The 18,775-nt window shown below is 36.6% G+C and overlaps 1 protein-coding gene across 1 annotated transcript in view; it reads right to left on the bottom strand.

The window, feature by feature from the left end:
- The window catches only part of LOC149793951 (uncharacterized), a 54,073-nt gene extending 48,148 nt beyond the window's left edge, over positions 1 to 5,925 (bottom strand). Inside the window, exons 1-3 of the mRNA XM_089969071.1 lie at positions 5,871 to 5,925; positions 2,169 to 2,486; positions 948 to 1,130 (exon numbers count right to left, since the gene is read on the bottom strand). Of these exons, the coding sequence (XP_089825197.1) occupies positions 948 to 1,130; positions 2,169 to 2,486; positions 5,871 to 5,925 (556 nt within the window). The remainder of the gene's footprint in view (positions 1 to 947; positions 1,131 to 2,168; positions 2,487 to 5,870) is intronic.
- Positions 5,926 to 18,775: the final 12,850 nt, after the last annotated feature.

Here is an 18,775-nt window from a genome sequence, read left to right as displayed (position 1 = left end):
TGGCATGGCGTTGGTATACCGTCCACGTTTCGCATGCGTAAAATAGTGCGTGGAGCACAACTGTCCTGTATACCTTTAGTTTGGTTTGAATGCCGAAGACTCTTCTATTCCAGATGTTGGCATACACTCTGCCGAAAGTTGCGTTGGCTCTGGCAATGCGGAGGTTCATCTCGTCGTCAATAGTGACGCCCTGTGACAGTGTGCTGCCATGGTAGGCGAAGTGGTTCACTACGTTGAGTGTTTTGGCCTGTGACGGCTTATGTTGGGCTCAACATAGGGCTTTCCAGGGGCCGGCTGATGCATGGCATCAGTCTTCTTGGTACTGATGGTGAGACCGAAGCTTGTGCAGGAGCTGGAGAACATGATGACACTGCGTTGCAGGTCGGCTTCTGAGCCAGCGTTGATGGCGCTTTGTTACTACAGCTGCCACGACTACTACTACTACTATTACTACAAAAGCAACCACTACTACTATTACTACCACTGCAACTACTGCTACTAATTCTACAGTTACCACTAGTAATATTACTAGTACTACCACTAATGCAACTACTATTTTATTTACTCCCACTATTAGAGACTCAATACAAAAAACAATACTTATGGTACTGCCGATGTTTCTGCTTTTGTCATTTAGATTTGAAATGAAGGTACTCTCTCTCTCTCTCTCTCTCTCTCTCTCTCTTGCGCGCTCTGAAGCGCGCTGTGAAGATGACCCAGACAAATTCTCCTCCACGACACACTGTCCTCATCGTGGTCCGTCGTTTGCTTTTCTCCTCCTCCTCCTGGAACAATAACTACTATCATCAACACCAGATCGCTACTACTGCTTCCACTTGCACTCCTACAAGCATTACTACTAAAATCGCTAGCACTACAATCCCAGTTAATAATCTAGCATGTATAATCAGATAGACCGTAATCTTTGAACTTTTTGTCACTCTTACCTTTTTTACTGCACGAACAGGACTGGCATCCGTCGTGCCCTTTGGGGCCCAAAATGTACCCATTCTTGCATGTCATCATGCAAATGACCGTCCCCAAACAATCTCCTCCCTTTGACTCTCTAGGTGGACCCTCATTTGGTGCACTGTACTCATGAGACACAACTGGAGGCGACATCCCATTGGCTAAGGATATCAAATACAGCATCATTTCAAGATCAAGAAGTGTTCGACCAAAATTTTATTTTGAGTTTTCATGGATGCAGACATTTTCAATTTTCTACTCCAAGTGTGAGCGAATCATTTGATTCACGCTAATTATTCGAGTAATGACAACAATAATGCCATCGCCTTTTTCCAGTCGATTTAGATTTCAGCGATATACTGTCAAAGTTAGATCTATAATGATAGCATTTGTATCTATTCTATCGACAGTTTGCTGCTAATTTCAACTCAAGAGATTGAACCGAAATGCAGTACTTGCTTACAACTGGCTGATATTTTTTATATATCTATATATTTGGCATGATATAAGTGGATCACCACAGACAGCAACTCTAAAGTCTGGATTTATTCGCTTTCCATTGCTTGTCGTCTTTTCAAAAATGTTTTAAATCTTTTTTTTTTATCCGACCTAATTTACATCTTAACGTCTCGTAAAAGTACGTCCCAATCCATATTCTCTATCTGGCTCTCCAAAACTTATAAATGTTAATATTCCTTTGAAGTCAATATCAAATTTATAGATTTGTTTAACATTTTCAAGTTAAAAATATTAATATGCAGTTTTAAATAATTTGAAGGACGTACTAAACGTCAGATAAACATATATTTCTTGGTTGCACAAAATAGGATAACTACAGACCTAAAACTTTTAAAACAGTAAATCACCATTGTCCAAGATTGTAAACCGATGTTGAAAAGTCTTCATCGTTCATAAAAATCCCATTTTTTTAATCGTTTTCCAATTTGTTTTAGGAGGAATACTTGCGGTTAATTCAGTGTCAAGACTAAAGATCTGTTTTGTGATTTATGCAAACGCAACAAATCTTAAAATTTTCCAGTCTTTAAAAAAAAAGTTGATATTTTTAAAGTTTGTACTTCATTAGGTTTTATACTTATATCTTTATCTTTATCCCACGTTACCCCCTTTTTATGTCCCAACTTCCTGCACGTTGCAGAAACGTTGTCTTGCCTGATCAATAACCACAAAATTTGACTTACCGGGGCCACATGGGCAAGCTTTGCATCCCCACTCGTCCACCATGATGCAGTACTCGGGGCAAACAATATTGCCCCGAATGCACTCCATCCCGCCATTATGCGCGGCGCCACCATGCATCATGTCAGGGATAGAACCTGGAAACGCCATGGGCATATGCATAAACATGGAGTAGGCCGGGTGGGAGAAACTGCCTCTTGAGCCAGACCCTCCTGATCCTCCGGACCCCTGGCTAGAGGCAGACCCTCCTGATCCTCCGGACCCCTGGCTACCAAATAAATCCGATACTCCCTCAATGCTAAATGGATTGAACTGGATACCTGAAAGGAAACGAAACCAAGAGACGCTTGCAAAGAATCCTAGTCAGTAATAGATCCAGTTGGAATACATAGTCAATGCTATGTTATGTTTTAAAGCGGAGGCATACGGAACTACTAGATAATTCTAGCTTTACTCTGACCCCTCCCAACCCTTATGAAATCCTTAATGTCTCGTTTTCCGGTCTAATCTTCTTGTATTTTGCTTCCTTTAACACACACACACACACACACACACACGCACGCACGGACACACACGCACATTTATACTCTGCAGGTGTATTCTCTGATGGAATCTGACAAGCGCATTATTTAGTAAAGGTTCACCGATTTTACGTTTCATTTGCACCCATTTTCTGTGTCGCTTTGATTAATTTATTATTTTGTTTGTAATGAATTTTTGTTCAATAGAGGCAAAACGATTTGCTTGTTCATCATCTAGCCTACTTCGGCAGATGTGAGAAATGTGTATTCGAAGTCAAATGGCGATGTATACCCAGTCTACTTGAGAAATGATATTGTCGGTGAAATCATTATATATATATATATATATCTGTATGTATGTTGTTGTTGTTGTTGTGGGGTTTAACGCCATTTTTCAGCATACGATAGGCTATGTATGGCGGCCAGTATTAATGGTGGAGGAAGAACCCGGGAAAACCCCGGGAAGAACCACCGACCCACGAGAAGCTACTGGCAAGCTTTCTCACATACCCACATTGGCCGAATCCTAGACTCGAACCCACGCAGACAGAGGTGAGATGGCAGCAATCCGTAACGGAGAGCGCTTTAGACCACTCGGCCACTAGGGGTCCCTATGTATGTATGTATGTATGTATGTATGTATGTATGTATGTATGTATGTATGTATGTATAAGGGTAATGGAAAGCGACTTCAAAGATTCGAACTCGGAATATGTTTTTTAAGCTGGTATAGAACTTTTTTTCTAAAGATTAGAATAAATTTACGATCGATAACATATATATTAAGAAAAGAAAGGAAAATAGACATCCATAAAAAAGATGGTCGAGGAGATGGTACGACGGGAGTGCAAGTGAAAACAACTGATGTATTTTATCTAAATTGATTCACACCCAAAATTGTCTTGTTGCAAGGAATGCTAACTCAGTAACGAATCTATAGAAGTTAGTCCAACGTACTGCGATAGGCTAAAATAAACTGCTTTGACCTCAGTCATGAATTCATTCAACTTTCTTTTTCCCCATTTAACAGTAAATACAACACCGAAACATGAATACGGGATAAATTATTTTACTTACCTTTTATATTTACAGAAAATATTGTATATAACACAACAATTATCCGCCACATCTTTGAGACATGGACAATACAGCAGGTGCAAGTACCAACTGGTATGATAAAGAGACCTTCCACTATTAGTGTTTAGTCTGTCGCGTGGTTGGTACATCAAAAGATTGGTTGTTAAAGAAATAGGGACGTGATTAAAACCTTCCTCCTACTTCTTTATTATCACGAAATACAACTTTCGTGTCTTTCTTTCACAAGTGTACATGCAGGAATTGTAACGACGCCATGAATGATATCAATCGATTATCAAGAGTCATCAATGACAACGAAGTCTACATATCCCATGGCGATAAGATTTAAAGTTTGCGTGAACTTGCACAAAACGTGAGTGAAATGACTGAATTCGATATTTCTTTTATTTCAAGACACTTATTTATCTGTACATTTTACAGTAAAATGGGGTTTTCTGAAATTTAATGACTTGTTTTCTCTGCTGCAAACATTCTTATATTCGGACTGAACAAAATCTGAACCTTATAAAGCAATGTCTGATGTTGTTCAATTCCAGCAAAATTCCAATCAGATGTTGTGTATTTCTGATTGATCTAAATAACCGTAATTGACGAAACGGTATCTAACTATATAATAATATATTCCTAAACACCACACATATAAAAAGCAGGTCACCACATGGCAAGTCGTTTAAGCATTTATTTCTCTTCTTTTTCGCACGTTTGACATTATCACGTACGTGATAAAAATGTTTAAACAAATGTTAAAAAGAAAGTTTACATATGTGAAATAGTTGGATATCACATATATGAAAAAGAATTGTACATATATAAAATAGGCTTTCACATATGTGAAATAAATTATCTATTCCTCATATGCACAACACATACATAAATATATGTGAGAAAATCTGTTACACACATAAAAAGAAAAGAACTATACGTATTTCAAAATAGGAATTAACGCAATACCAGCTAACCATACTTCTAAGTTGATATCTATAAATTTCACAAATGTAAGTTCTTTACCGATGGTTATACTTCACCCTATTAAAGTATGGCTGGCTACAATCTTCGCTGACGTCATGACTTGTATAAAGCGAAAGATATGTATTTGTTGGCCTTTGAAACGTTATCGAAGATCAGTAATGCCATCACAGGTGTCATCTTTAGGTGTGCAATTTCATGTGTAAGTCAAGATAATTAATGTCCGATTATTGGTCCTTATTTATGTTATTGAAACCCACGGCCCTGAGCAACAAAAATTTAATTTACGGCATTAAAGAGAAAAGATGAAATAAAGATAGCCGACATAATTGTGAAATTTGTGTAATTATGGGATATCGGTGTTGTACTGGATGTCATTACGTTAGTTTTTATTGCAAATTTAAATGAGTAAAGCAGATGATATTAGACGTATATGATCAAGAAGAATTGTATAAAACTAACAATTTACAATAATGGTCAGTCTGTTACCATATATAAGCATTTAATTCCTTGAAAAAAGTATAATGTTATTAAAATGGCAAAACAAAATATTTCACTCAAATAGGATATCAGGTTGCATATGGACATATATCTGGATGTTTAAATTTTGAAGAAACAAAATCTGCATTGTAAATTTCTCACGCTGGGTCCAATTTCATCACGACACGTCCACTTAAGATTTTCGTTTGTTTAAAACTCGTGCCACTGAATGTACTTTACCTGTGACGTGACGGGGTGTTATCCCGTCACTGTGGTAGGTGTGGGGTGGGGTGCTTCCAATATTTATTTAAATTATTATAGAAGTTCCACCCAGGCTCGATTTTGGTTGGAAGTTAAATTAGTGAAAGATAGATGTAAAAGCTCTGAGCCCTCAGTTAGCAATGCCGACTGTTAAATGATTTATATAAAAAAGTGACGTTCAACTAATAACAATTAAATGACAATTCAATAATCAAATGATTAAAATTTCCCAAGTACTCTCCTTCCGCTCGACCCTGAGATAGCCTATTGCATCATTTGATTTGTAGTGTGAGATAGCTTTCCACCTGCCCTTATATTCTACTAATCTGTGTATTCTTTGCTCCTATCCCTCCAGTTCCTTCTCCTCTTCCTCCTGACTTTTTCCAAATTCCTTCTCTCCACCGACTCCTCGATACCCCTCCTCCTTCTCCATTTTGTCATCCTCGACTTTTTTCCTCCTCCTCCTAGACTCTATACCGACTAGACTTGTCGACTCCGACTGCTCTGATAAGTCTCACTTCCTTCTCCCTTCTTAGAGACACGGGACTTAACTGTCCCCCAAAAAGCTTCCCGTGAAAAGGGCGGTGCAATATTTTCCTTAGCCCTCTCATAACACACTATACCCAGCCTATCATCAGATAACGGCTATTAAATTTCTTCGGTCACGCATTCATTCACATCGAAATACTCATACGTCCTTGTATGGTAAAACAACGTCGTAATAAAAGCACAGTATCGATTGCTTCTCATACATACATCAATAAATTGCGTTACAACAGTACATATTCTTAATCCCATTATACTATACAAAATCACAACAATCAGACGCATTTATTTACATTACAACTCATGCAAAGTACACAACTATTCAAATACCCATGCTCTGATATATCCATACATCCATATTAACCAATCTTACACACTTCAACCAGTTTCCAAATTCACAATTCAAGCATGTGTAAAATCTAATATATCACATGAATAAACGCACTAGTTTACTAAAAAGTAATCTAATAGCGAATTACAAAATTAATTCTGGCCACAAGCTAACAATCTACACAATTCTCTACATAATACTCAAGCTCATTTCTCAAATACTTGTGTATATTAAAAACTACAAAAGTAATTATACGTACTAAACGATTATATTAATTAAGTATGCATACTTCACATGATTAAAATTACAATGCCGTAATATTCTGCAAAATCGAGCAAATAACTTACTGCCCTTTACGAAGCTTTGTCTTTACTTAGAATATTCTCTCTAAGTTTTACCGCCGAATTACAAGTGGCTCTCTCGGAGTAACCCTATATTGCTCATCAATCTTCCTAGGCGAGACTAAATTTTCGCTTGCTACTTATAATTCGGATCGAAATTGTTGCCACACCCTCCATTCCGATTGAATGTATGTTTGATTCGATCCAATCAAACTTAGCGGACAATGTCCTTCTCGCTGTCTGTCCACGTTGGGACGGATTTAGAACACGCCCAGTCTCTCGCGGTTCCTCTGATCTTAGGCCAGTCTATAACACCTGGTGGGAAGTCGTTCAATCTAACGCCTGTGCCGATTCAAGATGCTGCATCGTCTCTCTGGTCACAGTAACATTGCATAAGAGATTAACTCTAGCCTGCGGCTATGTTTTAGACATTAAACATGGCTTGTACTAATACTTTAGTTTATACACGACTTACGAACTAGGCTGAGCAAACGTGACATTACTTCAGCATACACATTATAAAGCATCGCTAGTAATTTTGGCTTAATACATTTTTTCATTTGTAACTTGTACATTCTTAAGGAAGCACTCATACTTCCTATTTAAGCAGACACAGACATTCTATTTATAGAGAAATATTTCACTTTTGATCATGCAAAAGAAAAATCTCATAACGGAGAATCGCTATTAAAATTTTATGTTCAGTACATTTTGTTTATATGTAACATTTTTAAAAACGGCCCTACGTTTAACTATAACACAGTTTTCTACGTAGGACACAGCGTATATACATAATTTCAATATTTTACGTAGCATGTTTATGTAAGTCAAATTAATTCAACCACTCTTAATATAAAACAGGGCATATTCTGATTAAAATAAAATCTAGCCTGCTTCTCCCACGGTCTTGTCGCGTTGGAGTGTAGAAATCAGATCTAACTTACTTCCTTTACCGTTTTGTTGCGTTGAAGCGTAGAACACATATCTAACCTGATTCTTCTACGGTCTTGTCACGTTCGAGTGTAGAAATCAGATTTAACTGGCTTCTCATATGGTATTGTAGCATTGGAGTGTAGAAATCAGATCTAACTTGCTTCTCATATGGTATTGTAGCATTGGAGTGTAGAAATCAGATCTAACTTGCTTCTTTTACGGTCTTGACGCGTTAGAGTGTAGGAATAAGATCTAAGTTGCTTCTTTTGTTGTCTTGTCGCGTTGAAGTGTAGAAAACTGACGTAAGTTGCTTCTCCTACGGTCTTGTCGAGTTGGAGTAGAAATCAGATGTAACTTGCTTTTCTTACGGTCTTGTCGAGTTGGAGTAGAAATCAGATCTAAGTTGCTTCGTTTGTAGTCTTGTCGCGTTGAAGTGTAGAAAACTGACGTAAGTTGCTTCTCCTACGGTCTTATCGTGTTGGAGTGTAAAAATCAGATCTAACTTGCTTTTCTTATGGTCTTATCGAGTTGGAATAGAAATCAGATCTAAGCTGCTTCGTTTGTAGTCTTGTCGCATTGGAGATTAGAAAACAGTTCTAAGTTGCCTCTCTTACGATCTTGTTGCGCTGAAGTGTAGGAAACAGATGTAACATTATTCTTTTGTGGTCTTCTCGCATTAGAGTGTAGAAATCAGATCTAACTTGCCTCTTTTTGGAGTGTAGAAATCAGATATAACTTGCTTCTTTAACCGTCTTGTTCCGTTGAAGTGCAGAACACTGATCTAACTTGTTTCTTCTATGGTATTGTCGCACTGAAGTGTAAAAATCCAATCTAACTTGCTTCTTTTACCGTCTTGTTGCGTTGGAGTGTAGGAAAAATATCTAACGTGCTTCTTTTACGGTCTTGTCGTGTGTGAAAATAGAAAACAGATTTAAATGGCTTCTTCTAAGATTTTGTAGCGTTGGAGAGTAGAAGACAGAACTAAGTTGTTTCTTTTACGGTCTGGTTGCGTTGGCGTGTAGAAATCAGACCTAAGCTGCTTATTTTGTGGTCTTGTCGCATTGGAGTGTAAGACTCAAAACTAACTTGCTTCTTTTTTGCGGCCTTGTCGAGTTGGAGTGTAGAAATCATGATAAATCTCTTTCATCAGAACCTACCACCTACTAACCTCGAATATTCCAGAAAGGTTTCTAGCTTCATTCGCAAAATTCCTGCCCCATTTTGAGTCCGGTTCTAAGTATGGATGAGCTGACCTCTTTGATATTCATTTGCTAATGAGATCAGTGGCAGCTGTTGTAATATTGAAGATCTGTCGATTTTTCCATCACCCGTAGTCCTAGTTGGTACTAATTCGTCAGCTGGCAAGCAGTAAGGACAGTAAAAGCAACACACACACACACACACAAACACACACACACACACACACACACACACACACACAAACTCTGTGCACCAATCTGTTACTTGGTTTTAGATGTTCAACTGTTCAACTCTTCAAACCCGCCCCTGTGGCATAAGTGGTTAGAGCGTTCTCGGATACGGGAGGTCGCTGTTTCGAAGCCCGGCCGAGTCATGCCAAAGACTTCGAAAAATGTTAATAGCAGCTGCCTCACTATTAAGAAGTTAGTGTTATTACTGGTCGCCCTGGTGTCAGGATAACATATGACTGGGTGGGACATGATGCTACATTCTTCGCGTGTTTCATATTTTGTGGATGGACGAAAAACCGTGTCGTTTAAGTCTGGATAATGATTCTGCTCTTTTCTTAATAAAGGTATCAAACTCCTGAAGAAAAATTAATTTCGTACGAAAAAAACCCCACAAAAACACGCTATTCAAATTGTGCTCAAAGAAGAGTTGCACGATATCACATTTCGTTGAAAAAAATATAATGAGTTCAATAAGGTTCTAACCGCCATTCTTTCGCACGACTCGCGTCACCCTCTTTTTTATGGCCGGTTGAAGAAATTAATAGCACAGTGCAGATTACAGCTTCTATTAATCGCACTTCTTTTGCTGGAAAGTATTAAGGAAGTTTTGAGAAAGGTTTGGATCGAATATTGGAGGTGTTGGACATTCGTGTTTTAATCGATATTGCTGCAGTGAAAGAGAAAGTGTCGACAATCTTGCTGTATCTTAGAAGAGCGAACACATTACAGTAATGGTAATCTTGTGTATCACTCTTCCGACCTACGTATCTGCCAAACAATACACAAAGCGTACAAATCCAGTAATTATTACACCAAGGACGCAAGGAATAACATAACATTCTAATAAATTTAACATGTACCTAAAAAAACATGGAACTGATATTGCCGGAAAATAATATTAAGGCTTAAGGATCAATGTTGGTACCATGGCTGTTTTTATATTTATGTTAGTGATGCTGTTGAATCTTCGAGCTTTCATACTCGTTCACACTTCTTGATATTATCCAGCATCCTACGTCACATCCTACGTCACTGTAATAAATCATGACTAGGAGAAACTAATATGATTGGTCAAAACAATGGCTTACGAAACTAACGCTGTAAAAAAAACACATGATGAAAAATCTATCTGGAAGAAACATTTTCTATGATGATAGTTAACGAAGAATATTAGTCTCACAATTTAGAATAATTTAAAATGGAATGAACCTAATGACAACATAGTTAAAATATCCAATGGCAAGCTAACAAAATAGTTAAAATAGGCAATGGCAAGCTAACAACATAGTTAAAATATCCAATGGCACACAAACAAGACAGTTAAAATATCCAATGGCAAGTTAACAACATAGTTAAAATATCCAATGGCAAACAAATAACATAGTTAAAATATCCAATGGCAAACAAACTAGACAGTCAAAATATCCAATCGAGAAGACTGGCGAAGAACGCTCGATGAAATTAGACGCAGTGCAAAGTGGTCCAGATTTATCATTGGGTTGTTATGTTACGGCATAAAGTCAACTTTATATTCGGAGATTGGCTTCACTCCCTTGAGTAAAAGACAATAAAAATGTTGATGCCCTATTAAATTTACAGGAAATAATTCTTCCATATGATGATGCCAATAGTCTATACCTTTTTATAGTTACAGACCTATGTACTTTTCATATAGATATTCGTTCATAACATCTAGTGAAAATTCGTGGAACACTTTGCCGGGGTGATAAACGATACTACACAAAACTGAGATTCAAAGAGTCTCTTGAATCAAGAAATTATACTTTGGAACATGTTTGGGACAACTGAAGCATTTTAAAAGAACATCTATACAGAGTAAGGTTGTCCGATACAACAGTTGTTTATCTGGAAATAGTAATGATAATAACGAATAATTTATTATTTTCGTGCAGTAGATATAGTAATCAGAGAAGACGTTATTTGTTTTACTGAATTAAAATCCATTGCAAGCGAAATGTATATATCATGAACTAGTCGTGAAGCAAGAAAAACATCAAATGTATTTAGTTATACTTCAAATATGTAGAGCCGACTTCAATAGTGGAAACCTCATGTACGTATTCGAAAAGCATCTTGGAACGTAGCACTCTTTCTGAGTTGTCGAAAGATAAACTTTGAAATCCTCAATAGACTGTCGTTTTTGTTTTAGTTTTGTTTTTTGGGGGGCTGGGGGTGGGGGAGGGGGCATTATTTAAAACGTGAGTATTATGTTTGATCGATTCGTGTAAGTTTATTGTCTCACATTAAGGATTGCCGCCTACGAATTTAGACTTCGACGTCCAATCAATCAGAGTTATGTTTACATATTTTAAAACCAAACAGGATGTCTATGTCTTGACCTAGTACGAAAACAAGTATGATATTAATCGGGTGTCAGTTCTTGACAGTACTTGCATATGCAAGCAACAACTTATTTGTTTTTAATAATATCATATACGAGTAACATCCCAGCACGTGGATAACGCGCACCTGACTGAGAATATTATAAACCCAATTCTATCATCGCAGTTTGCTCTGCAAGATCAGTGTCTGAGCATCTATCTTATACCAGAAGAGAAAATGTAAATTCGTATCTGCCAGCACATTTTTCGACGTCAGATCTTTGTAGTCTAAGATGTCCACAGCTGAGCACGCAATGTACATGAAACATACGGTAGAGATCACTTCTTTAATTTATTGTCTGCGGCTTTAGTAGGCTTGACAGTTTATTGTTTAACCAGGCACCTAAAAGAGACCTCAGAATCATAATGCGTGACTTCAATGCCAAAGTGGGACCCGACAACACAGAGAAAGAACTGTCAATGGGAAAGCACGGGTTGGGCACAATAAATGAAAACGGGGAACTTTTCACTGACTTCTGTGCCATTAATGACATGATCAATGACGGAACTGTTTTCCTCCATAAACTAATCGGCAAAGCATCATTGGTTTCACCTGATAGGAAAGCAGAAAATATGACTTACCACCACAATATTGGCCGCACGTGGAGAAGAAACTACCAAGGTGTACGAGTAAAAAAAGAATCAGATGCAGCATCCGATCACCACCTTGTAGTCCTTAATTCAGAATGAAACTATGGAGCTACAGAGACAGGTGCGACAGGCTACATACAAAGTTCAACGTGAAAATTTGAAGTACAGTGACATCAGCAGGGAATTAAACTTCTAAATTAGCTACAGCTACACAGCACTCGGGAACCCATTGACGACCACGGGATCAAATTAAAGGAGCTGTGACAGAACTATTGTAGCACAATGCGATCAAGAGATAAAGAAGACACAAAGAATGGTTGACATTAGAGACCTGGTCGCTCGTTAACTATCGTAGAACAGTAAAGCAGCAGATGAATCAATAATGCAAATATGAATAGAAGAAACAGGAACATGCAACATTACGATTTCCCAGGGAAGTAGATATATTTAATGTAGCAGTCATACGACATTTCCACTTCCAAGTGATTCACAACTGGAACTGCCCAGAAGTCTTCCAAGTCTAAACGGTGGTCAGACAGGGACCGACTCTTCAACATAAACATGAAGTTTGTCCAGCGCTGAGACTCCGAGACTTGGAGGGCGACAAAGAAGATCCGTATAACGATCTATGGGAAACCACCGGCCAGCTACTATTCACCAGGAAGTCTCCGAAAGGGTATAGGAGTGGATCGGGCATTCACTGAGAAAGCCGCCTAACAACATCACTAGGCAGGCCCTAGAATTAAAATCCCAAGGCAAGAGTAGGGTACAAAGATCAAGAAAGACATGCCACAGGTCTGTGGAGGAAGATAAGAAGGCTGACAGAACAAAGTGGGCCGAGCTGAAGTGAACAGCCCCAGACCGGGTCCGACACGTTGTCAAGGACCTATCCTCCAAGTGCGAGCCGAGAGACATAAGATAAAAAAGAAGGAAGTTTCTAGTTGATGAGAAATTCCAGTTCTTATCAAGGGCTGCCTGATTTATGACCACTGGTCACTACTCTAGATTGTAGAACGCTCAAGCTTGAAAGCAACTTTTATACTTTGGGCATGAATGAGAGTTTAGAAAACTTTCCTGTTCAATGATGGTTGTAATGAAACGTATTCACAAGGTATACTCAGTTACTTGTTATCATTGAATTTAATTTGGCATTTTGACAGAAAAACAAAAATTGTTAAAATTACAACATACAAAAGCTTGAATTTACGTGTAGCGTTTAAAAAATGTTGCACAAAAGCAATTGATACATCAGGAACCTCTTTTGCAAGACATGCTTATTGATAGCGATAGTGAAGCTCCTCAGCATGACATTATGGTGTTAGATTATGTAGTATACTATGACCCTGCATAAAAACTCAACACAGCATATACATGACATTATGGTGTTAGATTATGTAGTATACAATGACCCTGCATACAAACTCAACAGAGCATATACATGACATTATGGTGTTAGATTATGTAGTATAATATGACCCTGCATAAAAACTCAACACAGCATAAACATGACATTATGGTGTTAGATTATGTAGTATAATATGACCCTGCATAAAAACTCAACACAGCATAAACATGACATTATGGTGTTAGATTATGTAGTATACAATGACCCTGCATACAAACTCAACAGAGCATATATATGACATTATGGTGTTAGATTATGTAGTATAATATGACCCTGCATAAAAACACAACATAAGACAACATAGCATAACACAACACATAACACAAAACTACGCAACAAAATACAGCACAACATTAACTTTTATTTGACTCAGATCACAAATATGACATACAATCACTAATTGTAGTAACAGTTTACTCCCGTACACGATACAATCACTAATTGTAGTAACAGTTTACTCCACTACACGATACACTCACTAATTGTAGTAACAGTAAACTATGATGTCCGTCCTTTTTTTGATGTAATTGCAATATAAGAACATAAAAGGAGCCAAATTTGAGAAAAAGTATGTTAGTACCAGATTCCCTACACAATTAGTACCAGATTCCCTACACAAAAATAGTCATGTTTACGGTACGTATGGTCCGCATGATAAATTCCCGCAAGTTTCTAGACTAAATGATTGTTCAAAATATTAAAATAAAACAATAATTTTATCGGATTTTACTGAATTAAAGATCTAAACAATTTGCATTTTCAGAAGAGGCTATGTCAAAAAACGCTTGCCGAGTATACGAGAATATATAAGAATTCAACATTATGATTACACTGTAATAAGTTTGACCTAGCCCTTAAAACAAAGGCATATGGGGATTTGATCTTCCAAAGTTCCACATGTTTAATAGCATGATCAGATTGGCGAGAAATTATGTTGCTTTGAGAGAGAGAGAGAGAGAGAGAGAGAGAGAGAGAGAGAGAGAGAGCATGATGGTTACTTTCAGTTTAACAGACATTACTTTTTCTGTGGTTGTAGAATGAAAATCGTAAAAATCCTCTTCCTTCCCTGCGGATATTTAGTATTGATTATGTGTCACATTTTCAGGTTCAACTTTTTACGTATTGGACACTAGCGTACTAAGGATAAATTGCGTCCAGAGCGACGAAGAAGACCCAAAGTGGTTTGGCGCCCTAAAACCTCTGGCGCCCATGGTGTTGGTTTCCCTTAGATAGCGCTCTACAGTTTCGTATTTTGCATTATAATTTTAAAAGAAAAAGAATTTCCCCGGCTTTCCTCACTGTTTATACTGGCTATTTAAAAAGAGACCTTGTATATCTTAGATATTGTTCAAAGAACCTATAATTCCCTTTATTTTGGTGTATGATTGACGGGTGTAATATGCGTTATAGAGTTATCAGCTTGGCCTTGTTCCAGATGTACACCTTTCAAAACACTGCTAGCTCCGCTTGGTTATTTTCACTAACTGGACATCAGAGGTAAATTGTATTTAAAAAAAGAGCCAATAACTTTTTGTTTACATTTTCTATATATGCAGTAATTCATCCATTGTACTTTCAAAATCTGGTATTGTCTAGTTGGGTAAAATTCATTTTCCTATTTTAATAGGTGCTAAAGATAGTGTACTTTAGACTAATTCAGGCTGATTTATTTAGCCTACGATAGCAGTCATTTTAGTTAGTAATGTGCTTAGATCATGTACAATTTCCACAATTACAATATCCAAAGAATTATCAGCAATATTACATCAAAGTACTATACAGGTATGTCAACATTCTCTCCACTGTGTATGTTTCCAATGCAAACGACTTCACCTTACATATGTCACTCTCTCAAAAGTACATAATAACTGGTGAGCGCCCCTTTAAACATCTAGTGCCCAATTATTTTGGCGCCACAACACATCTGGAGCTCGGGGCAACCCGTCCCCACCCACAGCCTCGTCAGGACACTACTGATATTTGAAACTGTCAATAATACCATTGTCACCGATGAAAATGAATAAGAAGCATCGAATATAGTGTCATTTCCGTTTATGAAGTTATTCTGTACCATTTGTAGTTTAGTTTAAAGTATTGAAAGAAATACACAGTGTCGGGTATTCAATCAAGAAAATGTGAACCAAACGGCGTTTCAGCGTTCACTTGGAAATTCCATTCATTTTAGAATGAGCGCATTTCACATGCTGAACTGGCTAACCAGGCATTTTGCAGACTTTACTCTTTTTTTAATTCTCTCTCACTTTTAGGGTTTCTTTAAAGAAATTTAAAATTCAGAAGGTTATGTGACGGAGATTGGGGGTGAAACGCAATATCGCATGTAGTCGAGAAAAGTTCAGCAAGAAATATTTCTTTTTTCGTTCAGACCGAACACGATAACAATTTTTTTTAAATAAAACCCTCAAAACCTGCCACGGTTTTTTTTTACCACTTACATTAAATTACTAATAAAAAGTTCACAACCTTTCAAGAGCTATCAAATAATGAAAATAATATTTTTTTTAAGTTAGGCCACAAGTGCAGGGAGCGCTTCTGTAAACATGTATATTTTTGACACGCGGAGTCAATTAACATTACTATTTTCACTTTCTTTGACATATGCCCATGTGCCTGTCTCGTTGGGTAAGTCATCATTATAAATTATTTTTCTTACCTTCCAAATTACTTTAAAAAGTGGGTCGTAATTTTCGCAAAGCATATAATCCATACTTACTGCATGTTGGAGGTTAGCAACGGCCATCACACACACACACACACACACACACACACACACACACAAGCCATTGTAGACAAAAATCGATTTTTTTTAATATTGGAAAATCATTTTCTTATATTATGATATAAATTTCTAATAATAAAAAGTTATTTGGAAACACATTTTAATATCTAATATTATAATTATTTTAATGTTAGAAATTGCGTATTAGTTTATAATATTACAAAATGATCGTCACCGAAAGTCAGCGTTGCCAACTGTATACAGAAATAATAAACACAGAGGATGACAAGGTATGAAGGCTTAGTTAAATCACTTGTCAATCAACACGTTTAAGGCCGGGAAAACAGGCTAAATTTTTGTATTTTAGAAATGATGACATCTCTAATCTTATTCACTTGCGACAAAGTGAAGAACGAGAAGAAGCAGAACAAATATAAATGAAAACGAGAACTTGCGAGATTTGTTGTATTATACGATACATAATTAAATTGAATCCAATGGATTTACTATTTATATCGTCTTCTGTTTTTTTTTTGGAGGGGGAGTCTTCATCAAATTATTTACAACCCCTAATTTGACAAGAAACGCAAAAACATTATTCAACGACCTTTCTAATATGGTATATTCATTTATTTTATTGATAAGCAACTAAAATATTTCTTTCATTCTCTGTTTATCTGTCTTTAATATTATTTAATTGTCATATAATTTTATCACAGAGGAGCAAGATCGTGGCAATGCTAAATGATGTAGAGATGGGGACAATATTACATCACAATAGTACAGTGATACATTACAAGCTACTTTTGAGAATTTCAGATAAATTATACACATATAAGTCGCTCTATACCTAATCGAACGATATGCACTTAAATGAATCACGAATACGTCTTCACACGTCCATCAAAATGAGCAATTCAAATTCCGACCGAAAATAGTAGACTATTTATTAGATATCATTTTTGTTAGAGCATCCACAAATATTTTAACTTATGTTAGATCCAAATAACATCCAGACGCGAACGTCACTGAAAACACATACTTCAGCTGCAAATGAGACCCACATGCTGTATCAATTTGCTTTACAACGAGGTAGCATTATTTATCGCCATATCTTATCTAATACAGAATCGAATTACTGCACGTTGCACATGATTCCAACTAGGGTGATACAGTCATTATTAGTGATATAGAGTTAAACAGATGGAGCATCCATGTTGATTGAATACCAGTTGAAAAACGCAAGATGAAAGAAGGTATGTATGTATGTATGTATGTATGCATGCATGCATGCATGCATGCATGCATGCATGCATGCATGTATGTATGTATGTATGTATGTATGTATGACTTCTGTTATTTCCTCTTCAAAAGAGATTACTATCAGTAACTGAAAATTAGTCCAGACCTATCTAAAAATATAAATAATTTGCTTACCCTATTTATAAATATTCCCATTTGACCTACGACGTATTGATGATTTTAATGGAAAACCCAACTAACACGTATGTAGGTCTTGAACTCAAAATCTAGAAAACAGAAATAACAGAAATAGTAACAGAAACATTAAAGTGACACACAACATATTAAACATGTGATATATTTATGAAAGTACTATGATTATCATTAGATTATATTCGTTGCCTCAGTGGCATCAATACCATATCTATCCAGTATAGAAAGCGCGGGAAATGCAAGACTATATATATCTCAACTTCAAAACGAGGCTCTTGGTAGAATATCCAACGATTTACGCACTAGTATGTGACACACCATACAATTAACGCAATTGTTATGAAATAGTAACGTTTATCTAAAATGAGGCTATTTTCCATGTGAAATATATAATTTACAAGTACAGGAATATATTTGAAAGCGTGTTTTTGTATATATGTATCTAATATGTATGCATGTGTCTGCATGTATATATACATACGCGTCAAAATTAGCTAGTGTATGGGTAAAATGAGTAGAAGATACCTTCAGATAGATATAGCTGAGTAGTATATACTCATATAAGTTATTATATTCACATGAGCGAGAAAACTCATAGAACAATGAAAATATGGAACGAGCAATAATCAAGAACAGCATGCCAAAGAAATGCAAGCATCTTGGAAGAATTAGAATTATTTACATTTGACTAGTAGCTCGTCCTCGCAACATTCATTCATCTGATACAGTAACCGCATCCTATCTCTCAGTGATATAGATATACTCCGACTGTATGTGTTTCTAACGTCAATCTACATCAATCAACTTGTTCTTAATGTTGATTTTGTTATAGGTCCTGTGAAATACAACTTTTTATCTTGATTGCCCACTAATGAATTGTCGGTTTTCAGCGAAAATAATTTTTAAAAATTTTATTAATTAATTTTTAAAAATAAAATGCATCACCATACTGCATGCAAATTACCGTAAATACTTTGATAATAGATAAAATATTGATTCATATTGATTTGTCAAGGTGCAATATTATTCAAAATTATGAGCATTATTTGTGAATGTACGTGAAGATGTGAATGTGAACAACAGAGAAAAAGAAAACAAGAACGGTGTTGATA

The sequence above is a fragment of the Sinohyriopsis cumingii genome, chromosome 8 (genome assembly GCF_028554795.1).
Source record: "Sinohyriopsis cumingii isolate HCF-2022 chromosome 8, ASM2855479v2, whole genome shotgun sequence".
In the NCBI taxonomy this organism is placed as follows: domain Eukaryota; kingdom Metazoa; phylum Mollusca; class Bivalvia; order Unionida; family Unionidae; genus Sinohyriopsis; species Sinohyriopsis cumingii.
Note: the sequence above shows the minus strand (reverse complement) of the source record. Positions and strands in the feature narration are given on the sequence as shown.